Here is a 25417-nt window from a genome sequence, read left to right on the forward strand (position 1 = left end):
ATAAAGGTGTGACTCCGGTTGACCTAAATGCCTAATAAGATTCATTTTATGGGCATTGAGCGTCACAAGCGTCTTTTCGAATGTTGTGTGTGTTATACAAAAAAATATTTTGCCTACTTTGTTTCCGATCTCTCTCTCTCTTTTGTGACGAATTGCTTTCAATTTGGATTGAAAATTAAAGTCGTACATATTCAACACGAATGTATGCTTCGGTATTATTCTTTGCATAAATAATATAATGAAAATCGGCCATAACTGTAATAAGGGGTTAGGCTATTCCCAGATTTGTGCTAGTATAGAGGAATGGGATACGGAAATATGGGGAGCGAGTTTTCCGGTTTAAAAAAAGCCAAGTCTTACACTTTACTTTTAAAGACTTGGGCCTCGATTCTGCTATTTAAAATGGCCGATGAATGAATGGCAATTTAATTCAATTGCCATTCATTCACATTGCCATTGTAAATAGCAGACTTGGGATTCTGTCATGTTTAGGTTCTGGACTCTATAATCCTGAGTTATGATGAGTCTTTTCCTGGTTTCTAAGTCTTATAGTTGGCAACCATAAATGAGATTATAATCTGTAGAGCAGTTAAATAAGCACAATAAACGGCTAATATTGTCAGCATCAGACGACCTTATCTAAGACGGCTCTATAATAATAAATCCTTAAGTAAATATGGATGCATACTGTATATCTACAATTACTGCATATAAAACACTACGTCAGCACGTATACGTTAATTTTTTTACGATGACTATAATTTTATATTATTAAGTTCGTAATTTATCATGGTTAAATTTAATCCAAGATATGAATGAATGTGCATTAGGCGTAACTCTGTCAGAACCTTATTCCAAGGTCACAAGGCCTATTTTTGCATGCCGTTCTTACTTATACGAAATAATTTATGGGGTTTCAGTTATATGTGATCAGGTAATTGAGTTGTTCAAGTTTTCTGATCATTTGTAATTTTCTATCACACTTGCGTGGTTTATTTCATTACCGGATTGCCTTCGTATTTTTTTACGGAGAGTCAATCAGCGGGTTTCTATCCAAACGCATAATTCATTGTAGGCTTGCTTGCAGGGTTGAACAGATGGCTCAGGCATACCCTTTAGTACGTACTTCTTAGTTGTGCGAAGTAATAACACTCGATATTTAAATTTAAAATGGCAACGAGTGACACTGAATTTAGGTCATCAATTCCACAAGTCTGTCTGAACCGTGAAGAGCCAGGAAAAAAAAAAAAAAAGTCTGTCTGTCTAACTGATATAGCTTAGCTTAGCAATAGGACTAGGAAGGTCAAATGAGAGTCACAAATATCTAAACTACAAAATTATACCGATCGTTTACGAAGAAGATATAGTTATAGGATCAGTTTTACACAATACTTATGTTCTAAAGAAACCCTTTCTCAACACACATATATATCCATGTTGAGAAAGGATTTCTTTTCATATTAATTACCTTACTCACCTCGAATCTTTTAAAACCAACTATTGAGAATTATAATCAGGTCAGTAACCCAGCATAATAAAATGCAATAAAACCAAACACTTATTTCATAAACATGTATTTTACCCTTGTCCAAAGGTCAAAGGTTATTTACATTTTACATGAGATTCGTATAAAAATATTTACAAAACATTTCTCCTAATAAAGTAAAAGTCTAAAAAAAACTTAATAGCTATTTGTGATAACCTAATGACTGAAAGAGTATAGTGTGAGAGACACAATTTCTGTCATTTTTAAATTTCGTACGACTGTCATAATATGTTTCCGCTATGCTTCTTATCATATGATGAATCATTATTATTTTATTATTATGCACTAATTACATTATTATGAACCAATGACGAGTGCGAGATTTCACTCATTATTTGTGTTTTTTATGGTCAGGTACAAGATTATACATTTTCGTTGTTTTCCTTAGTGCAAACCATTTTGCATTTGTAGGTAACATTTTCTTTCAAGGGTTGTCCATCAGTTCTCTCAACAACTTCTGAGGCTGCTCGCGTCATATCCGCACCTTTCATAGCCTCGTCTCTCGTCCTTGCTGAAGCACTTTTTACAATATGTTGTGTTTTCTCCTGTTGAAAACGGTTCGGAAGACCAGACGCTGGTAAACGTGCATTAACAGCCTCCTTTACTTTGCTTAAAAATGCGCTTTCAGAAGCTTTTGGCCATGATAGCAGGTTACCTACATTTCCATCATTTTCTAAATTGCCTAGTTTTGGGATTGGTGTCCGTAATGGTGTAGATATTCTTATGTCGTTTTCCACATTCTTTGGTAATGGTTTGTACTTGTTAAGAAGTCCACTAGGAGTTGAGAGTTTTGTTTGCCTTGCATCACTCTGTATTCTACGATTTTCAAGGTTCGCTTTTAGGTCTATTTTCTCTTGAGTTTTTGGTCTGCCAACATCCATTCTAGGCCGGGGAGTAGTCGAAAATGACACTTTAACTTTAGGGTCTCCAAACGGACTGATTGGTTTAGTCAAAGGTTTGTTAAACGGCTTCGTGTTGCTTCCTTCACTACGAAATGTATTGAAATTAGGTCGAGGTAGCTCTATTTTAGGTGCATTTGAACTAGCTACTCGCTGAGACACGAGTCCTGGCTTTGACATCGTTTTAAGTTCAGGTACATTGAGACTTTTTGGAACCGGCACACTTGCAGCTGTTGGCATTTTGAACTGCTTAGTTCTACTCGATGGTGAAGAAACTTTGTTGTTTGATTTCAGTTCAGGACCCCGAGAAGATGTATTTTTCCTGGTAGTTGCCTTAGGTTGTGAAGAGCGTAATAAAGATTGATGTTGATCTCTTGATGATTTAAAGCTAGGTTTCCTATTAAGAGAGTCGCTGGACAGTAGTCTGGATTTGTCCAAAAGGTCATTGCGCATTGTTTCTATTCTATCATTAAAGTCCATGTGTATTGCCTTTAATTTATCACTGACATCCTCATGATTTCTTGATATAGTTTCTAACAACTCGTGGGGCTCTAATTGAATAGGACTAGCTATCTTGGCACCATTAAAAGTGGACCCTAGCATGTTTTGCATGTTCCGTGAGGCTTTTTTGAAATGAGAATTTATGTTTTGAGATAGATCACTCAACGCTCGACCATTTAAAAGATCATCATGCCTCATAGAAGATTTAAGTATGTTCTGTGGACTAAAATTACTCCTTGCTCCAATATCACCAAGCTTTAGCGAATCCAATGGGTTTCGAATCTTTGAACTACTCCGACCCCTAGCTGAACCAAGTCCTATATTATCGAAACTTGGCTGAAAATTAATTGGTTTGAATCCGAAGTCATCCGACAATTTTGGTGAAGACAACAACGATGGAGGCTGCAATTTCAAAATGTTCAGATCGTCTAGAAAACGTTCTGGCGCTGGTTTTGTGTGACTGTTTCGACTACTGGCATCTGTTGCCATTAGTGGCTCTAGAATCTTTGCAGGATCGAGTGCCAACGGTACTGTCTTCAATGGTAATATATTTTCTGCGTTGCGTTCGCCTTTATCAAATAAATTCGTTACTGTCGTCTTAATGTCCTCAAGTGTGGGCATCGGAGATAATTTTAAAACATTATTTAGATCAGGAAGTGGACTTTGAAGAATACCGTCACCACAGGGCTGGACTATATCACTTAACTGAATTGTTTTGACTGAATTCCTAGGAGGTATTTTACTTATAACAGTTTCGCTTGCTCCGACATTCGCATCTTGTTCTTGAGCTTTTGGCTGTTGTTGTAAGTCGCTCCCGCAAGTGTCCTTTACATTATCACTGTTGTTTGAACTCTGTGTGTTCATGTCGTCGTCATTTTGAGCATCAGGTATTTTCTCCTCAATTGAATCCTTCATTTCCGCGCTTTCCATTTCTTTTGTTGCTTTTGGTTCAACTGTTTCTTCAATTGGTACATTACATTCTACGTTACTCCGAGATTTGTCTTTATTTTCATGTTGTAACATAGAATCTGACATTTCTTGTAAATCTTGCATGCTAACTTGAGTACCACTATCTCCAAAATTTTCTGAACTGTCTTTACCTACTTCGTTTTCCGGTTTTACAGATGTTATTTGAACAGACTCTTCATTTTTGGCATCCGGATTCTGGCTTTCATCTTCGAGCGATTCCTTAGCAAATAGATTTGAGTTTCTTGGCTTTGGTTTAGGAATTTTAAGACTTTCTATTTTCTCAATTATGTTTTTCTTGATAGTATTAAAAGTTCTATCAAGATTAAGAGGATCTATTAATTTAGGCTTTACATCATCAAGGGAGTTAATGCCATTGTTTCCATCTTGTGTTTGACGCGCTACTGGTTCATCAACAAAATCATCCGTGGTTGAATCTGGTTCAACAATACTGCTAACCGTGTTACTGGCTCCAGTCATGGAATCCGAATCACTTTTTCCGTCTAAACAATTGTCTTGACTAGAATCAACACTTTCCTCTTGTCCACCAACCAGCTCATTTGAAGAAGGTTCCTCGATAGAACCAGAATCACTATTTTCAACGTCTTGTAAGTCCTGATTCAAATCGCTTGGTGCTCCTTTGCTTCGCTCCTTTGGTGTTGGAAGATCAGATTCTGTAGCAGGCATTGTCCCTAAATCACAATCATTATGACTGCTGACGCCTGACTGACTATCATTAATTTCAGTACTCCTTTCATTTACATTTGACTCAGCTAATTCTGAGCTTGGTGTTGTGTTAAAGAATTCCGATGAATCCTTATCTTCAGACTCAGCGATATTAGATTCAGAATTTGTGTCCCTAGCATTATTATCACAGTTATTGTCAATCACTTGTTGAATTACATTAGTGGGACTTACTTCAGCATCTGAAAGCTCAACTGTTCTGACTCTTGGTACTAAGTTTAATAAATCCTTCACTTCACTTTCATCAGCTTCCCTCGAAGGTTCTTCGTTGGTTATTCTAGACGGTAGCTGTAATGTTGGTTTGTTTTTAGCCTTGATGAGGTCTTTGAGTGGAACCAATTCAACATCTTTTAGCTTCAGCAAGTTTTTTAGATCCAAGGGTCTAGCTTTGGGTAAAATGTTTTCGAAATGTGAAGATAATTTTCCAACTTCTTCTTTAACATTGCTTGGCGATGAAGAAAGGTCAGTATTATCACTATTTATGTTTAACTTCGGAGTAATTGGTTTCAGTTTTGGCAGCGTGGGCAGAGGAGTCTTGATCACATCGTCTAAAGATGATCTTCCCGATATTAAATCTTTTAATTTATCGTGGATTGAAGGGAGTTTCAAATTAGTTTCCTTATTATTATAATCATTGTTTGACCCCACTCTAAAGTTTGACTCCTTTAAAGGAATACGGTCATTATCAACGCGCATTACTTGTTCATTAACATTGCTTGCACCGAAACCGCTATCCAAATCCAGTAGATTTCTATGTAGCAGACCGGGCTTGCTTCTCCTAGGCAGACCAAATATATCATGCAATAAGTTTGGAGGATTGTGTGCAACTCGCATCTTGCCAAGATTTCTAGTACTTCCTAATGGAGAATGTATGCACCGTGATTCATGGTTACGAGACTCATGGGGCATCATGATATCATCATCACTTTCAGCTTCCTTTGGCTTCACTATGATTGTGACCAGGTTTCTACTTGCCTCAGGGGCAGCATCTCCGTAGATGTCTTCCATAGCAGCTTTAGCCATACTCCTGGCGGCATCCCTTGCTAAGGCATCTTCATACTCTTCATCAGTGGCTTCTCGTATGGTCTGGAGTACAGATGAAGCGAGATCCACTTCTGGGTGGAGCAGGGGTTTGATATCTTCCTTCCTATTATCAGGCCTGAACAAAAATGATACGATTACGATTTAGTTTCCAATTTTAAATTCTTGGTAGTTTTTCTTGATAACGCTTCAATGCAAAACAGGTTTCTTATAAATATTCTACTCAGATTACCATCAAACAATGTATGTATGTAAAGTAATTGACCAATTAATTAAATCAGACTAATTGACTTGACGTGTGTACATACATATATGGGTAATTAACACTATAGTAACGAAGATAATTATATCAAGTTCAACACTGATATATTATATACGAAGTTTTGTCTTATCGTGAGGCAAAAACCCTGGGCTACTTTCGTAAGACGACTAAAAAATCACCGTGTATTTAATTTGTAAACATAGAGACGTTTTAATTATCTCACCTTACTGGTGCTAAGGCTGTTAAATTACTTGAAGTATAACAAAAAGCTAAAAACCCCTAAGTAGGCTGATGACAGTTAGCCAAATGGAGTTTTAAAATGTCTATTTCTCATTACATATATTTAGTTTTACAGTAAAAAATACAGGTACAATTCTTAGAGTATCGTTTTGTAATGTCTCATTCTTTCATACAAACTGTTCTAAAGATGTCTTACCTCACGCCAGAGCCACGTGGTCGCAATGCAGTCGGAAAGAAGACTGACGCAGCCCCATCAGAGTCCTCACTGCGACCCCTACAAGGACAGTCGTCCACATCCCGCAAGCGAGAGCCCGTACTCGCGGCCCTGAGGGAGTCCATTGGGTGGAAGTCATCATGGCCAGTCGAGTCAGCGTCAGGGCAAGGACAGCAGGGGCCGAAGTCCAACTGACGTGTTTGACGAGCATTCTCACCCTCTTCTAGAGGTTGTGATGATGTCTAAAACGAAAGAAAAATGTATAATGCTTGTAGCCAGAAATTGTAATAAGCAGAGAGGTTTAGAAGGAGAAGGAATGCCTTTTGGAAGCCAGCATTGGGGTAAACAGGCTAATAAAAAAGTAGGTATGTAGGTGTATATAGTAAGTATAAGTTAATCTTTATCTCGATGGAGTACTGTTGACAGTGTGAAAGTTAAATAAAGGAAGAGATAACACCATTAAAACAAATACGTTAAAATTATTACACAGTATAATTTTACAAAAAACTTCTAAAAAAAGATAATAACGATGAGAATTGTTACAAAATTTTGATAGATTTCTCTGTAACTGTAACACTTTTCAATTTTTTCCCATACTTACTTGAAACTTATCGTCATATTTAAATAAATTGTAACCTATATCTCTCTAATGTATAAGCTATATTATTGCAAAGTTTCATCAAAATCCATTCAGCAGTTTTTGCGTAAAAGAGCAACAAACATCCTTAAGTTTGACGTTTAGTTAGTAGGATTAATGTAGTTTAATAAATACGCACGTAATGTCACAGATATACAAAATACAAAAACAAACAATATGAGATAATTAAACCTAAATATGGTAATTATACCAGCCAATAAATGTTCTACAAGTTTTCCTTCAATGTTTGTCAGTGATTTCTTAGAATAATTGACAAAGCACATTATCTTTATAGCACTTTGCCTGCGTTTGGATTTAACCCACACGGTGCATCTATTTATCGTAACTGTACAGGAGACACGATACGATATTAACGAGACATATTGTTTATTTTGTATTGTTATCATTGACCGCATCTGACTGCACGGATAGCCAAGTGTAGGGTCACCGCGCCAAACACACTGTGCACGTAGTTTCGCGGGTTCGATCCCTGCGTAGGACAAGCGTTTGTTGTGCACCATGAATGCTTGTTCTTTCGTTTGTTCTGTTCTAAGTCTGGGTGTAGGTAAAGTAGGGCACAATAGCCAGTAACATATTAATTAACAGTAGGTGAAGTCAATAAAAATAAAAAAAAACATTACTCACGTGCCCATAGATTAAAACTAAACACCAGAACACTGTCCGCCACATCTTGGGAGCTCACATCGAGCCTTTCAAATGAGGTTCTACCTTCGACCCATCACCTTAATATTTGATCACTATCACCAGATCCTATAGATATGGCATGCGGAGACAGAATTGTTCTTGTATGGGCACGCGCCCCGCGAGCAGCAAACGTGACTCTTTAGCGGTGTCAGCGTTTTCGTATCGATACCGATGAATTATCTAGTTATGTGGAACAAGAATTTGATTGTTATCTATTTTAGTACATTATAATGTATATTGTGTTTTAATTAGGATGTCTGGAGGACTACTGGAAATAGCTAGGGAGCTGGTGAGCATGTTAGTAAAGGTTTCTTTACATCAGCTTTACAGGCAGACACGATCAAATGATAATTATACCTACATAGTTATCCAAAGGCCTGACAATTGACAACGCAGCGGTACCGTGGTGGCAGACGCGGTTTTTAATGTTTCTTATTTTATAACTAGTTGTCGCCACCGGCTCCGCCCGCAACAATTCGCGAACGTAATATCTTGATGAACACTACCCTGTACCCGTATCAAGTGTTCATCAAGATTATAAACTACTAGCTGTTGCCCGCGACTTCGTCCGCGTGGTTAGAAGATATAAGTTGTGATTTATATCTGCACTGTTTTTTCCACATTTTCCGTTGCACCTTCACTCCTATTAGTCGCAGCGTGATGATGCATAGCCTAACCTTCCTCAATGAATGGTCTATTCAACACAAAAATATTTTTTCAATTTGAACCAGTAATTCCTGAGATTAGCGCGTTCAAACAAAATCTTCAGCTTTATAAATTAGTATAGAGTATAGATATATAGATTTGTGCACCCAATTTTGTCCAAATCCGTGTTGTGGTTAGTAGTAACAAACATCTATCAGTATTCAGTACTAACAAACTGTCGCGTTTATAATATAAAGTAGGATTAGGACCTAATCCTAACCGACACAGCGATACCTAATCATTAGATATCGCTGTGTCGGTGAGACGGCCTTTTGGTGTCATTTGGTGACATTCAAAATGCAACAAAGCTGTTGTGAGGAGGCCAGTGAACAATCCTAGATGAATAAAGTTGTTCACATATAGATATTATTACGCAGACTTTGCGGTTGCAATATAGGTTTGCTTAATCCCCTCTTACACCCTTTTTTGCGTGGGACTTCCTCCGCTCCTTCGGCGGAGGGGTGTGCCGGACTCATACCGGCTAAATCCCCCGGTGTGTCTCCTCGCACATGGGCACGTGGGGCCGCGGGAGTCCAGATTCTTCCGCAGCCCCGCACTAGTTCTGGCCCGGTCAGTCCGGGCCTCGCCTCGTGCACGGGGTCATGAGTTGTTTGCCTACCCCGTGCACCGCCTCAGAGGCGCGCGCCGACACTCGCGCGCGCCTCCGCCTCGGGCCTCATTACACCCTAACTCAACCACTCTGTAATTATGTAAGTAGGTATTATGTGACTTTCAAGGAAGGTGAATGTAGGTAAGTAAGTAAAAGGCACATTCATTCTGCTCGAGAACGCAGATTCATTCAAAATTCCGCTTGTTTTATTATAAAAGTCACTGACTTAACAAACGTTGTTTTGCTGTGGTGCAGAAAAAACAACATAATTATAAGTAAACAAATAGATGACCGATTCTCAGACCTACCCAATATGCATATAAAATTTCATGAGAATCAGTCGAGCCGTTTCGGAGGAGTTTAATTAGGTAGTGGCATGAGAATTTTAATTTGATTTGTGACCGCTATTCGACATCTAGTTTTCATAAGCAGCCTTTTTTTTTCTTTACTGCGGCGAAATGACGTCTGATGAATCAGCTAGTTTTACATTGCTTTATCTTTTGATTTAGTCAGCTTCGATTTTATTGTAGTCCTCAGTCAGGGGACTGTGATGGCGATAGACCTACTATCGTGAAAGACTTCTTAGCCGGTTATCGAGATCTTAAGGAGGGAAGCCGCGATGCCACTTTTGTAAGTGTGGACGGTTACACTGATACGTCCTTGAGTCAATCCTAGGAACGTGGCTAAGCTATCTGTCCTGTGCTCTGAGAATGGTTCTACAGACGACATGGTGTCCCTGACCTTTCGACTGACCCAGATACTGACCGGGCATGGCTGCTTTGGCAGGTAGGTACCAGTATCAACAAAAAGAGCTAAGACCCAGTTGTCATAACTGTAGTAGCAGCGAGGACTCGGCGCAGGAAACGCTTGTTTTTTTTAATTTTAAGTACTCTATTCAACACGTTACCGTGTTACCTCTTACCCTATTTTTTTTAACTGGGATATTATTATTTACCCTAATTTGTGTGTTTGCTTATTTTGTGCATTTAAATGCACAAAATGCGCGCATAAGTGACGAGTCTACACAATATACGCCTATTTAATGTATTTTTTAATCTAGACATTAAAGGACCAATATTTATTATTTATTTTTATTTTCTAATATTTAAATTAATAAACTTATTACAAACCACTGGTCACAATAATTTATAATTTCCTTGGTCACAACAACACGTCTATGCATTTCTATATTGTCTATTACTTGCGTTGCGTTCCAGGCTGAATGACAGAAAACAGGTTATAACATGGCATTGAAATAATCTAAGGCATTGAACGACACTGACGTATTCAAAGAATGCTTAATATGACTCGTTTGTAATCGCGAAACACGGCTAACCATCGACAATAGAGAAAAGTATAAACAATTCAAATATTTTAAAAAATTACGTTTGAAAGTCGTTGTGAAACGGTAACGATATTTTGTGAATTTTACTAGTAAATAGAAATATATTTGAAAAGTGTGGCATTTTATTATAATAACGCGCTTTTTAACACATTCGACGCAGATATATCTCTTAGCGAACTTCATCAATGTTCAAGTAATTGTGCTAAACAAAAAACCTGGGGAGGGTTAGTGAAGCAGGCACATTATTTTGCTATAAAATCATTCAAAATTCCGAATTGCAAAATGGATGATTTCCTTAAAATCGAAAAGATCGGAGAAGGTACTTACGGAGTGGTGTATAAAGGGAAAAACAAAATAACTGGGCAGTTTGTGGCTATGAAAAAGATTCGATTGGAGTCTGAAGATGAAGGTATTCCCTCTACTGCGATCAGGTAATTTAACATTTGTTTCTAAAATTTCAGTATTTTCTTTGTTTTTATAAAGTCAATGGTCACATTGATTGTAAAAGACATGTTAGAAATCACAACATAACCTATTCATGTTTTGTCTTTTACAGAGAAATTTCTTTATTGAAGGAACTGAACCACCCAAACATAGTAAAATTAGAAGATGTGCTTATGGAGGAAAGTCGTCTGTACCTTATATTTGAATTTCTCTCCATGGACTTGAAGAAATACATGGACTCACTTGGTTCTGGGAAAGTATGTATCTTTGTCTAACAACAATTTACATTATCTGACAAACAACACAATGGTTCATAATTTTCACTGATTAATGGTGCTTTCAGTTCATGGATCCCGGTGTGGTGAAGAGCTACATGTACCAGATCAACAATGCTATTCTATACTGCCACCAGAGAAGGATACTCCACCGAGATCTTAAACCACAAAACCTGCTGATTGACAAGACTGGAATTATTAAGGTATTTACTAAGATGCTGTTAGAAACAGAAAACATTATATTTTTGATACTAAACATAATATTTTGTGTAGAATGTTGATGGCTTTATCACATTATCACCTCTTGAATGATGGTTACTTTAATTTTATTGTTCTGATCTTCTAAGGGACTGAGACCAGCGTTTTGTAATGGGCCCTAATATATTAAGAGGTTATCCTCACACAAACAGGCAATTTCATTAACCACTGCTTCAGTTTCAAACATAGAAGTTTGAAATACAAGTAGACAGAATTTGTTTCGTATCTTGAAGGTTCTGCATAACTTTTTCAATACTCAGCCACTGCGTACTTTTTTTTCTCTTGCTTAATGTTCAATCTTAATTTTCAAGTTCTTTTTTTTTAATACTATTCAATCTTAAAAAAGTTGGCCCTCACTTTCTATAACATACCTGGACCAGCAGTTAGTTACTTTCTTTAACATACCTTAAACCATTTAAAAATATGATTGCATTAATGTGTTATGCTGGTTATTCCAGGTGGCTGACTTTGGTCTAGGCCGAGCTTTTGGTGTGCCTGTAAGAGTGTATACTCATGAGGTGGTGACCCTGTGGTACAGGGCTCCTGAAGTACTTCTTGGCAGTCAGAGGTAAGTGTTGTGAAACTTGCAATGTTGGATTACTACAAACATTAATAGAATCAAATCACATATTGATGTGTGGTTTTTTAGAAGATTCAATGTAAGCTACTGCATTAGCCAATGGTGTCCATTTTGTTTCCCTGTGCAAAGGCTTTCTCCTAATCCTAACACAATTTCCTGGCGAACCACTAATTCGTAACTAGATAGTATTTTATAATATATTCAAATAGCAGTCAAATGTTTGTGCGATCCTAATCCAAATCCTATCCTTTTTTGAATGTTGAAAACTGATTAAAGATTATATTAAGCCAGGTTTTTTCCCATATTTACGTAAGGTTTGAGCATAGATTGATTGATGGATGCAACTAATTTGTTTCAGATATTCCTGCCCCATAGACATGTGGTCAGTTGGCTGCATCTTCTCAGAGATGTCTTCAAAGAAACCGCTGTTCCAAGGAGACTCTGAAATTGACCAACTGTTCCGTATATTCCGGTGAGTCAATAGTTTAGTGGACATTAGCTTTCAAACAGTACAATTTCATATTTATTTGTGCAAAATGCGATCTAGAGACCTGCTAATTACTCATATGTAACTTTATTTTCAGAATGTTGCGCACACCCACTGAAGACATTTGGCCTGGAGTGTCTTCATTACCAGATTATAAACCTACATTCCCCAACTGGACTACCTTCAACTTACATAATCATGTAAGTTTTGCTGTTTACAGTATATCTTCTATACTGCTACAATTTTTTGGTTTTCCAATATTTTGTCAACTTTTACTACATATCGCAATAGGTACATACTAAACTATTTATTTAAAATAAACACTTATCCTTTTCAGGTACAAAATCTCGACGAGGTGGGCATGGACCTGCTTCAGAAGATGCTCGTTTACGACCCGGTAAAGCGCATTTCAGCGAAGGACACGCGGCGACACCGCTACTTCCGCGACGTGAAGCTGCCGGCCGGCCTCACCGTGCACAACGCCTACATCCGCTACCAGCCCGAACACTCCACCGACAGCGACTGCAGCGCGCAGAGCGTATAGTAAACACTCTAGTACTTTACTGGTGGCTAACAACTTGACTAGATCTGACTGTGATCATTTTGACGTGTGCCCGATTAAACGGCATTGACTGATGAAAAGTTCTCCTCAGGGAGTCAACATGATAGTCATTCAGTCAGGACCAACCAACAGCAGGGTATTTTTTACTTACCTACTGCCACATTCCAACCTTTGGTCAAGTTAGTTCCAGCCTGTTATACTTACTGTGTATCTCTTTAATTGTCACTAGACAGTGTCTGTTTCAACATGAACGAATTCTGTTGTTTATTAGGAAAATGGGTTGTTTGAGCTAGAGATTCTGATCTCTGAAAACTTTTTAGTGTCAACACTTATTGTGGAATCTATTTAATAATTCTAATTTTCACACGTAAATTCTGTCAATTACATTGTATTTCAAACAGAAATAGGATATATTGCACTTTTCATAAATATTTCTGTTATGAGAGGTTGCTACTATTGTTTCCTTTTCCACATATTCCATCTTCTCATCCGTTTCTTATACCCTTATTTCTAATTATCAATAAAATAATCAACCTCTCCTGCTTATAAAAGCAAACATATACTATTAAATCTCATGATAAAATAAGAAACATGTGGCCTTCAAATTATTTTAATTGTATCATAAGAATGTTTTAAAAATCGTTTCGGTAAGCGGCGTCGACTAGGATTAATAATTATTATACACCTATAGGCACAAATATTGTGAAAATCTGTTGCGATCTACGAACTTTCCGTAATTAGCGGATTTCCAGTATCAAAAGATACATAATGTGTCAAATTTTTAACTAGCTGATGGTATAATAATGTATAGATTGTGTTTATTGAACCGCGTCTCATTGATACTGTGCAACGTGCCTGCCTTTTCTTTACCGATACGGATCATTCATTTTCGATTAACGAGTTTGTATTGTGTATGTTCTGAACCATAATGGTCATATTTCGAATTTGTTTTAATGTTGTCTTTGAAACTCGTTTTATTCACACGAGGTTTTAATTAATTTATGGGAACACAGTGGTCAGCATTTTATTATTTTATTTACTGTAAATATGCGTGCCAAAATGTAAACTGATAATAATTTGATTCAAACTATGCCACATCATGGCCACTGTTATTCACTCAGGAATATTATTATGAATAATGTATGAATTGATTTAGATATTATCATAATTTTAAAGTAATTAAATTAATAATAAGTTTTAGTAATTCGATGGTTTAAAGTAATTAAATTTTAATGATAAGTTTTAGTATTTTGACGTTTTATTTATGCTACTCCATACAAACAATTACATCATAACAAGTATACAACAGGTTGAGAAACATAACAAAACAAAATAAAGTATAAAATTAGTTATTGCGTGTTTTTCATTATTATATTTTTAATTTACTTTCCATTATACATCATAATAAGGTAGTTACAAGCTAACATCACATAACACTCTAAATATAACTGTTACATAAGTATTGCTACATAATATATGTAAATTCAAACATACAAATCTATAGAGCTATAATTATTTAGGCACCAGTGCAATTAACAATACTTCTCTCTCATCTAGGTACTATTTATTATATTTAGTTATGCAGGAAACAAGTGATAAGGTGCAGACAAAAATAGCTACTCTATTTTATTAAGATAGCATTCACTAATTAATCTACTTGCGAGATTTCGTAATTATATATTTTATGCTTTTAACGCTTCATGTAATATTATAATGTTAACTACCAAAACAGTATCATATATAGTTGTTTTTTACTTTACTCAGCTACCTCTACGGGCATGGAGTACACCAAATAGTTCTAAATCATATACTGTAAAAGTGCCAAAGCATATGGCAGTTAAATGTAATTTATTCGAAAAAACATCCCTAGTTTTTAAATCTTGTTGATAATTTTTACTTATTGCTATCTATTCGACTGGGTAGTTTTCCTTCTCTATTAGCTAATCATCCTCTGGCATGATACAACACGATAACAGTTAATTCTCAGCTTGAGTAAGGTCTAGTTCATCGAACGGCTATCTATTCAACTTGGTACTTTTCCTAGTTTGTGGCTGTAATCATACTCTGACATGATACAACATAATAATAGTAAATTCTCAGCAAGTGTAAGGTGTATAGGATCGAGCGCGTGTGTTGCGTTGTCGTGGTTGTCAGTGGTGTATGGTGTAGACGGCGGGGTGCGCGGCGGCGGGCTGCGGCTGCAGGATGATGCGGTGCGTGACGCCGCCCAGCTCCGGCTGCGCCAGCCCCGACACCGCCACCGTGCCCGGTTGCAGCTGCGCGGGAGGGGGGTTACACATTATATGCTTTGGAACTAGTGTCCCTGAACTATTGAGAGGCTATAAAACTGTGTAAACTATTCAGAATTTTAAACAAATATTTATAGCTGTCTTTTGAATAATCATGTAAAAATAAAATCCTATGTTTTCCATATCACAGACTAATTGCTCTCTTATTTTTAAATAACAGGGATGAGTTTTAGTAATAAAAAGTGAATTAATAAGTATGATATGTTAGTTATTTACCTGTAGTATATTAGGTAGCATTGTCTGGCATGAGGAAGTAGCTACATGCAGCTGTTGCTGTTGTACTTGCTGCACGCCCACCGCCTGGAAGAAGTTTTTCGTTTTATGGCATTTCTAAAATAATTACTATCCCTACAAACACTTACATTAAACGATTGTATAAAAAATGTGATTTTTATTTACAATTTTACAGAGTTAAATATTTACAAGTTAAAAAACAAAAAATTATTAAATTAAAGTATCAAAAAATTCATCGGCATCGCTGCCGGCTGGGAGTGTGCCCAAAAGGCTGGCAGCATTGCCACGTTGAATGGCAATGCTAATCCTCTGAGCGAGGTAAAAGCCAGCCTTTGGGTCACGAGAAGTGTCAACGAGACGCTTTGCTAGGTCTTTGAAAAGCGTAAAGATAAAAATTGATAACAATCTATGAGTACAAATATTTATAAAGACAAGGACTGGTTGCTAGTGGTAAGATAATGCTGGATAAGCTGTATTAATTAAAACAATATTGTTATTTAGTGCATTTATTGTTGAAGTATCTCTATATTGCAATAGCAATTAGGACCGAACGCGAATCTCGAAGTATTTATTGTAATATTTCGGTGACAATAAACTTACGTGTATCTGTATCGGTTGGTGTTGCGGGTGAATCTGTATGGTCTGCACCTGAAGCTGTTGCGGCTGTTGCTGTATCGGAAATAAAATCATTTAATACCAGTACTCATAAAAATACACACATTAAAGTTAAAAATCTAAGTTTTAGAAGAGACACGGAACAGACATCGATAAAACATATCAACATACTTTCAAACAAAATACTATCACAAATGGGCCATTATTTCGGGAGCTACGACAACGAGTGATAACAAATAGTATAAAGTGCAAGACACAACATGTAAGTATATACCGAGTTAACCTGGTGAGTCTGCTGCAGCTGGAGCGACTGCACCGACGAGATCACGGGGTACGGGTGCTGACTCGCCTGGAACGAAAATGTAAATAATATTTAACTTTCCATTTATAATGTAAACTGGCTGCCTGTCGAAGCGAAATGTCGGATGTATCGTAGCCATTGACGTGACTACGGCTATTGTATACTATCATCGGCCTAGCCATGGTTACCCATCTACGGAGCAACCACGTCAAGCGTAGCTTAACCTGTGATCGACTAACTTATGTATTTATAGCTTAGCTTATTGTATACTATGTCTGCAGATATTGTATCTATGAATCACTCACCTGTACTCCAGACACAGTGATCCCTTGCTGTACATGTTGCGCATGTATCGGCACAGCGAGCTGTTGCACGTTGCCGACCTGCAACACTTGTTGCTGCATCTGTTGCTGTTGCTGGTGGTGTTGCACCTGCTGAACTTGTTGAACTTGCTGAACTTGTTGCACTTGCTGGACTTGCTGCTGTTGGTGCTGCTGCAGCTGTTGCGGGTGTTGTTGCTGCTGCTGTGGCTGCTGCTGTGGCTGTTGCTGTTGCTGTGGTTGTTGTTGGTGTAGGAATATTAGTGGCTCTGAGTTGCGGCCTCGGTCCTGTTTGAAACATAAAGGAGTTATTTATGTATTGCTTGGTAACCAACTTCAGCTTCTGAAAAGCCTTTTTTGTATTCCTTAGTAACCATCAAAACGCCCTTAACGCCCCTACCGTTAGAAGTATTTTGTTCTTTTTTATAGGTTCCAGTTTTCTTCTCCTTTTAAGAACGGAAACTTGCGGTTTGTAATAACCTTTGCGGTCGGACCTAATACATTTATTGATCAATCATACAAATTCAGATTGAGATCAATGAAACAAAAAAAAATTTTTTATATTATTTATTTTCTTTAAATTATATCTTATATTATTAAATTTCTTTTATTTCTTATAATTAGTCTTCTTAAAAAAAAAAACAAATTCTAATTTCAGTTCACTTACTTGTGTATGCACAAGCATGTGTTTCTTGAGTGTATGTAGGTACATGTATGTCTTCTCGCACAGCCCACACTTGTACTTCTTCTGGCCTGATGGAGTCACCTCCGCTTGGCCTTGGACCTGCAGGACCTGCTGGGACTCCTGCATTTGGCCTTGAACTGAAATTGTATAGAAGAGATGAATAACTAGTGAAGTAGTGATATAGTGTGATATTCTAGTGAAATAGTTTGTGAGACAAATTTTGTCATGTATACCAGACTGTTTTATTCTGAACGCATGTTATAACATTTCCTAGCAGCTTTAATTAAATAAAGCTTTTGACTACCACAAGTTTGACGAATTCAACGATACATCGTAAATCAAAAAAACGTCCACCCATTTGAGCTTTAAAATCTGTTTACATACATGCAAATAAATAAATAATAGTTTGCCTCTTGATAATATAACCTCTAAAAAACATGTCTTGAGTAGTCTGAACTTCAAAAGTGTGAGCCCCTGAGTTTGTTTCGACATTTCTTTTCAGGGTAAACATATAGAAAATGTCAAAAACACCGTTCTCCTATTGCAGAATAAATGATTTCATTTCTATAAAAATCATCCTTATCCTAAGCTCATTGAAATCCAAGCCTCTAACGTCTACCCAAGCCCCAAAATCTTTAAATAAAATATTCAGGCAAGATTCAATAATGTTATTAACGTAACAAAATATGTTCCTGTACATACCTTGTACCTGAACCTCCCCTATATCCTCGACGACAGCACTCTGCTCCGCTATCCCCTGCGCGTCAGTCTTGGCGGCGGGGGCTTCGCCACTGTTCTCTGATGTGGACGACTCCGTCTCTGACTTCTCGTGAGTCTTCATGTGCTTCTTATATGAACTTGCTTCTACGTAACCTGAAAGATAATGATTTTTTGTTACATTTTATTTTTGGCTGTGGGAGAAATTGATAGACTACTGCTTTTTAGGAAGCCAGTTACCTTAAAGTAAAGGCTATTTTGATAGTTTATTTTTGCCGGTTTTGCAGACATTAGCCTAACAAACACACAAAAAACCGCCATATTACATAGTAATTGATATGGTGGACCAACACCATTTATCTAATACCTATATATCCATTCCTGCAAATGGCTCAAGTATAATAATTTATTTCAAATCGTTTCTCGTTTCCTCTTCTCATTATTATTCTAGCAGGTCCTATTATATCTCAGCCAGTCGCGCTGAGCATGCGCTAGCGAGTCCATGGCTCAGGCAGTGGGAGTGCGACCACTCCCTATATTCCCTCGCCGTGCCGTCGAAGTGGGTTGAAGTCATCAAACATGGTCCTATAATATCTGTTGAGGAGTGTTACCCTTCCCGCAGACGCGGCAGTGGTACTTCTTCTCGGCGGAGTGGTAGCGGCGGTGCACGGCCAGGTGCGAGGCGGAGCTGAACCGCTGCTGGCACAGCTCGCACTCGAACAGCTTGTCGCCCGCGTGGCGCGCCGCGTGACCGCGCAGCTCCGCGCGGGAACTGCAGCCCTTGAAGCACACCGGGCACACGAACCTGGCGGGGGGAGGCAATTGTAGGGGAGGACAACTATTCAAGAATGCACGATGTTACACTAGCAAACCCGTTCGCTTTGAAACAAAGTATGTGCAAGCGATGCCACGACCCCAGAAAGGGATTGAAGTGCATTCTCCCGGGGGTAGAGATATTTTGTAATGTACACGAAATTCGAAATATCACCGAGAATGTCACAGTTGGAAATTGAACCACAAGTCCAACTTATTATTGAACTAAGAAAAAATGATTTTCTCCACACGACACTAAAGACAGGTAGTCGTACTATAAACATGGAATTCAAATTATCAAGTAAAACTGACTTTTAACACATTAAGAAGGTCAAATAAAACCTAACGCTACTTACTTCTTGTTCCCAGTATGTGTGATGAGATGGTTGTTCCTGGCGGAGGAGGTGGTGAACTTGGCGGAGCAGAGCTTGCAGGAGAAGGGCTTCTCGCCGGTGTGCGTGCGGCGGTGGTAGATGAGGGCCGACTGCTGCGCGAAGCGGCGCTCGCAGTACTGGCACTCGTACGGACGCTCGCCTAAGTTGTAAAGGTACTTATACTTTTTTTGTATATATGCTTGTTGAAGAGCGAAGCCTCCTTAACCAGGTATATGCTTACTTAAAAGGAGGTCTTTTTTTTACTCCCGCTCTAAGGAATTTAATCCTTGTGTCGCGGGGTGTTTCACAAACATACAATTCACATGCACAAGGACCCTCTAAGGTCTCTACGTAAAACTGAATGTAAAAGATTGATTTTTAAAGAATTTATACATATCCTTGTGCGCCAACATTCAAGTCGCAAACTTAAAGAACAAATTTTAATGTCCTATGAGGAGAATGAAACCCTAAGTTGGAAATACTGTATACAACGTTTCGCGTTAATTATAGTCTGAAGCTTTTCAGGGATTGGTTGTATGTAACAGTTAACTATTTAAAATACATACATAATATATTAATTCAACTATAGTTATTAGGACGTATTAACCCAAAAACTTAAAGGGAAATTGGTAAAAAGCTTGTTTTCCCACCTGTATGCACTCTCATATGTGCGTTAAGTTTGGAGATCTCATAGAAGGCCTTGTTGCAGACATTGCAGATGTGGTTCCGAATGCCGCGGTGCTTCTTCATGTGCTGGCACAGCGTCGAGTGGCGCCGGAACGTCTTGTTGCATTCCGAGCACTTCAGCGGCTTCTCACCGGTGTGCAGGCGGAAGTGGACCTTGTGTATTAGGAATTAGGATTAATATTGATGCATAACATTTTAAATGTACCACAGATACATTATTAACACTAAAGAGGTACATATTGAGAATTCTAGTGGCCATGGCCTGCTTAATTATCTCATTCTATTAAAAAAATAAAATTGAGAAAATCTGTCATAATATGTCCAAATTGACATATGAACAAATTCACTCTGGATACGCAACTCTCCTTTTCTAAATAATCAAAAGTTTATTTCTATTGTTTGCTTCAAAATGGGTTTCGATTACTACGGTATATTAGGCGTGAAGCGATCTTGCAGTCAGTGGGAGGTAAAGCGCGCCTACCGCCGTCTGGCCCTCAAGTACAACCCCGAGAGACACGACAATGACGAGAACATGCAACGTATCTTCGCTCTCATAGCGGAGGCTTACGAGGTGCTGGTGAACCACAAGCACCGCGCCGTGTTCGACCAGTACGGGGAGGAGGGGCTCAAGCGCGGCGTGCCCGGCCCTACAGAGTACATCCAGCCCTACACCTACCACGGAGAACCACTCAAAACCTACAGCGACTTTTTCGGAACCACTAACCCCTACGCAGACCTCCTGGACTACTATGAAAACCCCCCGCCGATGTTCGAGTCCCCTCTCGGCAAAGGCTACAAAGAGAAAGATGCTACAATAGTCCGACCGCTGGCGTTATCACTGGAAGAGGTTTACAAAGGAGGCCTCAAAAAAATGAAGATCCAAAGACTGGTGTTCACAGACGAGACGTGCACAGAACTGAAGCTACGAGAGAAGGTTCTGTCGATACCTATTAAAGCGGGGATATATCCTAACACGGAGGTGAGGTTCAAAGAAGAAGGGGATCAGGGACCTACAAGGATTCCCGCTGACGTCATCTTCATCACTGAAGACCGGCCGCACGACTCGTTTATAAGGTCAGGCCTTAGCGACCTACTGCACGTCCGGACCATAACTCTAAAGGAAGCGCTCTGCGGTTTCATGGTCACACTCAAAACATTAGACGATAGGATGTTAAGAATCAAGGTGACGGACGTCGTGACCCCGACCTATGAAAAGGTTATAGAAGAAGAAGGTTTACCTGTACCGGCTTGTCCATTAAAAGCAAAAGGAAACTTGATTTTGAGATTCAGAGTCGAGTTCCCGGAATACTTGTCGAAAAAGAGTAAAAAGGCATTCGAAGATGCTTTCAAGGTCGCGGAAGAGGAAGACAAGAAGTTTGATCAATTACCTTGTGGGGTCATGTCCGAGGAATCTGATGTTGAATGATTACAACTTAACAATATGACATTTGCTTCCATTTACCTATGAGTATCATTACTAATTTACTATGTTAGGTACTTGTTTAAGTATCTTCAACCTTCATAAGTAAAAAGTCTTTATACTTACCAGTCACATAAATAATAACGCATGGATAAATTATCCCACCAATAATTAACTCTCCCTCGAATTTAGTCTAACAACACACCATAAATTCTAAAAATCGTTCCTTATCCGAAACAGACCAACTTCATCATAAAAAAATGTAAAGTAATCTTACCTTCAAATCCGTAGGGTTATAGAAACTCTTATGGCAAGTTGAACAGACGTAGGGCCGTTCCCCTCGATGTCTCGCCATGTGTGACCGCAGGGCGTATCCGCTGTAGAACCGTTTGTCACAGACTGTACACAGGTGGGTTTTCTGTTCGAAGTGCGTTTGTCGATGACGGTACAGCAGTGTCTTAGTTGAGAATGTACGTTGACACACTGAGCACGTCGGCTGTTTGGGAGTACGCTGCTCGTGGGTACGCATGTGCATTTTTAACATGCCGGGACCCTGTTGTGAGAAGAGAAAATAACAATAGTTTAGTTTTTGTAGCAAATTTATTTTCGAGGAGATGCTGCCAAGGTTTTGTACCATCAACTTAGTCAGTATGGATCTGCTTTAAAACAAAGACCTTGTCTAAATTGAGGCATATCCCAGCTACATTTTTTACACAATTGGCCCATCCCAATAAACCTAATATAAGCAACTATGGTATATTTCATACTACAGGGAAAAGGCCCCTCCTCTTATAGAGATGTTGCTGTTCGAACATGCTTGAAAATTCATTTAGTGTTTGGAACTGACCTTAAAAGTCCTATCACATATCGGGCACATGGGAGGTTTCTTGCAATTCGCCTTGATCCAGTTGGTATGAGACCGCATGTGTTGCTTCAGCCAGCGAGAGTGCTTGAACTCCTTGTGGCAGAGGTTGCAGACGTGCCTGCCCGGCGACGTGGTCGACGTCGCTTGGAACAGTACCAGCTGCAAGTAGTTCTCCTCATCCGAGTTCAGGCCTTCCTTGTCTTTAGTAGTGGTTGTCGCTATTTCTGTAGTTGTGATCTGTAATTACGGATGTTTGTGTTATAGGGATGGAGGATGAGGTTGATGCTTATTAACTTTAGGCTGTGACGTAATTTCCTTAGATTTATTTTGAGCTTATTATGTGGCACTGCTAATGCTTTACTTAACTTTTCTTTTAAATGATGGGCGCGAGTAAATTGTTAAACATAATTCACACTATAGGGTTTTTTTATTACTCTTAATTATATACCAGAAAAAAAACATAAAAAGGTTTTTTATAAAAATCATCGAATAAAATACCTTTTCAACTTCGTAATCGACCTTTATCTCGACTTCTGCCGCAGTAGGTGTTGGTTGGGGCGTCTCCGCGAAGAACCCGTCCAGTATCTGACTGGAGTTCGACATGGGCACCTCCATATACTGCATGTAAGACTGCTCCGGGCAGCTCAGACTTAACAGCTTCTCTTTCTATTAACAAAAGGATAGATATAAAAATGGCAAACACGATAATTTAGCATAGTAGGAAAGTGAGAAGACGGCTGATATGAATGGAAGAAAAAATATATTCGGCCGACTATGTTATTGAGAAAAAATGAAAGCTGCATTCTATAATGTACAAATGAAACATACTACTACATTCAAGCAACAAATAGTCTTAACTTTTGACCGAACTCGTAATTCTTCATGCCGTATCCACTTAAAGGGGTATGTTTACGTTTAGTATTTTTGTTCAAAAAATTTACGACTATAAAATTATTTTTTGGTAAAAATTGTTTAGATAAAGATTACATTAGTATATACCTCTTCCCTCTCTCTATTATAAGCTTCCTCGGCGAGCCGCTTGGCATGTTCACGAAGAGTGACGTCATTCCTCTCCACGAGCTCTTTGAAGGCGTGGCAGCGGGATATCTGATGCACGCATTGCAGACACAGCTGCGGCGGCAAACCATCGCCAACTGCCACCTAATGGATGTGAAATCAAGTTAAGGATAATGTATCGAATATCGTTAAGTAGGTAAAACTGGTGAAACGAGATTTCATAGGATTCATAATAATAGTACGCAAGGTTCGTCTACCCTACGAGTTATAAGAAGGGTGTAGAGAATGAGAAATCTCCAGGGCCCAGAGTCGTCAGGGCTCTAGGGTCCCTACTTAGAGCCGTAGAGATATATAATGCAGAGGTCAGGTCGCCTAGGTATATAATATGACCCTAGTTAAGAGGCACACAATCTTGAAATTGTGTGTATCGAGCTTAATACAAGAGCGCCTAATTTTTAGTGCCAATTTATGGCTTTTGTTAAAAATGAAAGAGGAAAAAAAATAAAAATAAAACATTCATCACAGGATTGAGAGCACTTAATTAAATCGTGCAAAATCCCGTGCATCCTGAAATGAAGATTATCTAGGCACAGGACGAATTTGACGAAAGACTTAATGTATTGTTATATAATATCCTTGAAATATTTTTTTTACGTAAATTGATAAAAACTTTGTAGAGCATCGTAAATTATTAAGTAGTAGACAGAAAAGAAAAGGTATTAAATAATAATTAAAATTACATAATTATTTTAATTTTTCACTGAAACTTTTCGCGCCAAAATAATTTTCTGAAACTTTATGGAAAAATAACAGGACTGAATCACAATATTCGAGTACAAATTGCATAGCTATCTCAGTCCTCCATGGGTAAACTAAAGCCTCCGTTTCGATCATCATGCGTGCCTACGCGTACGCTAGAGAGAGAACGTATGACATCTCTCAACAAAATTTGGTGAATTCACGCTACACCTCAGGAATTCGAAATTGTTCATATCTGATGACTTCTAAACAAAGATGACGCGATGTTAAGGACGTTTTCCGTCCGCACATGCATATTGCGTATGCTATAAGTGTGAGCGAGACAAAAATAGATTCCCAAAATATCTTATCAATTTGTCATCTCACCTGCACTTTCGATATGCCCATCAGCATCGTCGCAGTCAGTTGTTCAAATAGAGGTCGCATGTCTTTTTTTATCTCTAAACAAGCTCGACATATTTTGTCAAACTTCAAGGGTTTATTTGGAGCAGCCATTTTGGGCCGCACTACGAAGATGTTTTTGTCCTTGTTATACGATAGTCATTTGAGTGATTTCCACTGCACAAAAAAAATACTTTACAATGACCTTCACTTGTTTAATACACTATAATGTAATCTAAAAAAGTACTTAGAGTGGGAAAGCACTTTTAATACTCATTATTTTAGCACTAACAATAAAATTTACCACACTGGCTGCTCGCTTACAAAACCAAATAGGAAAGCAAGACTGTGACGAAGGGTGGGGTGACGAAATTAGAGCGAGCGAATAAGTTGTGTCAGCAACGCATTAGGGTACGAGTGGGAAAGAGACAGATAATAGTTGAATATGTTCGGTACACTTCGCTCTGGGCGACTTGTTGTTCTTTTGCAACTTACTGTATGACCCCCAAGACTAATATAGCTCCTTACGAAGTAAGATTGTGAAGTTACTAGGTAATTTGTGCTATATTAGAAGTTCTAATTCTAAAAGAATTGATTGAAAATATGAGGGACTTTGAAATCAATTATTTCATACGTAATTTAACTACCTTCATAGTATATCTGTCTCACTCTTATAATGTTTATTTTGAAAACGCTAGAGCGAGACAAAAGTATTGCTAAATATCTGTGAAAGTAATAGTACTATTCACAGAGGCTTTTAGGTATATTTAGGCAATAAATGTAATCCATAAAAAGAACTTTATATTTAACGAACTAAAATCTTACAAATTAGTACGCAGATTTTTCTTTCTATGCAATAAATTTTAAATATGAGGCCCAAGTTGACACAATTGATTCTG

The 25417-nt window shown here is 38.3% G+C and overlaps 4 protein-coding genes across 5 annotated transcripts; 2 read left to right on the plus strand and 2 right to left on the minus strand.

Annotated features, from left to right (window-relative positions):
* Nucleotides 1-1560: 1560 nt before the first annotated feature.
* Nucleotides 1561-8339, minus strand: LOC113503015. The gene is made up of 3 exons (XM_026884799.1): nucleotides 7696-8339; nucleotides 6396-6655; nucleotides 1561-5815 (listed from the first exon to the last, which is right to left on the minus strand). Exons 1-3 carry the CDS (start codon nucleotides 7738-7740, stop codon nucleotides 1909-1911), a joined length of 4212 nt encoding a protein of 1403 aa, XP_026740600.1. The 5' UTR covers nucleotides 7741-8339; the 3' UTR covers nucleotides 1561-1908.
* Nucleotides 8340-10427: 2088 nt separating this feature from the next.
* On the plus strand, nucleotides 10428-13961 carry LOC113503045 (cyclin-dependent kinase 1). Its single transcript, XM_026884847.1, has 7 exons — nucleotides 10428-10846; nucleotides 10972-11116; nucleotides 11203-11337; nucleotides 11851-11960; nucleotides 12331-12444; nucleotides 12557-12659; nucleotides 12797-13961. Exons 1-7 carry the CDS (start codon nucleotides 10698-10700, stop codon nucleotides 13001-13003), a joined length of 963 nt encoding a protein of 320 aa, XP_026740648.1. The 5' UTR covers nucleotides 10428-10697; the 3' UTR covers nucleotides 13004-13961.
* A 296-nt stretch (nucleotides 13962-14257) lies between these two features.
* LOC113503038 (zinc finger protein 431-like) lies at nucleotides 14258-25261 on the minus strand. Of its 2 annotated transcripts, none has more exons than XM_026884831.1 (15): nucleotides 24504-25261; nucleotides 23361-23522; nucleotides 22860-23027; nucleotides 22344-22598; nucleotides 21774-22049; nucleotides 20040-20229; nucleotides 19372-19549; nucleotides 18814-19007; nucleotides 18188-18358; nucleotides 17468-17622; nucleotides 16786-17088; nucleotides 16463-16528; nucleotides 16165-16233; nucleotides 15547-15630; nucleotides 14258-15297 (listed from the first exon to the last, which is right to left on the minus strand). In XM_026884831.1, exons 1-15 carry the CDS (start codon nucleotides 24630-24632, stop codon nucleotides 15172-15174), a joined length of 2526 nt encoding a protein of 841 aa, XP_026740632.1. In that variant the 5' UTR covers nucleotides 24633-25261; the 3' UTR covers nucleotides 14258-15171. The 2 variants fall into 2 exon arrangements, with proteins under 2 accessions (XP_026740632.1, XP_026740631.1); XM_026884830.1 differs by having other exon boundaries at nucleotides 16454-16528; nucleotides 24504-25260.
* LOC113503044 (dnaJ homolog subfamily B member 13-like) lies at nucleotides 20352-21537 on the plus strand. The gene has a single exon (XM_026884846.1). The coding sequence runs from the start codon at nucleotides 20486-20488 to the stop codon at nucleotides 21500-21502; it is 1017 nt and encodes a 338-aa protein (XP_026740647.1). The 5' UTR covers nucleotides 20352-20485; the 3' UTR covers nucleotides 21503-21537.
* Nucleotides 25262-25417: the final 156 nt, after the last annotated feature.

This window comes from Trichoplusia ni, chromosome 18 (assembly GCF_003590095.1).
Source record: "Trichoplusia ni isolate ovarian cell line Hi5 chromosome 18, tn1, whole genome shotgun sequence".
In the NCBI taxonomy this organism is placed as follows: domain Eukaryota; kingdom Metazoa; phylum Arthropoda; class Insecta; order Lepidoptera; family Noctuidae; genus Trichoplusia; species Trichoplusia ni.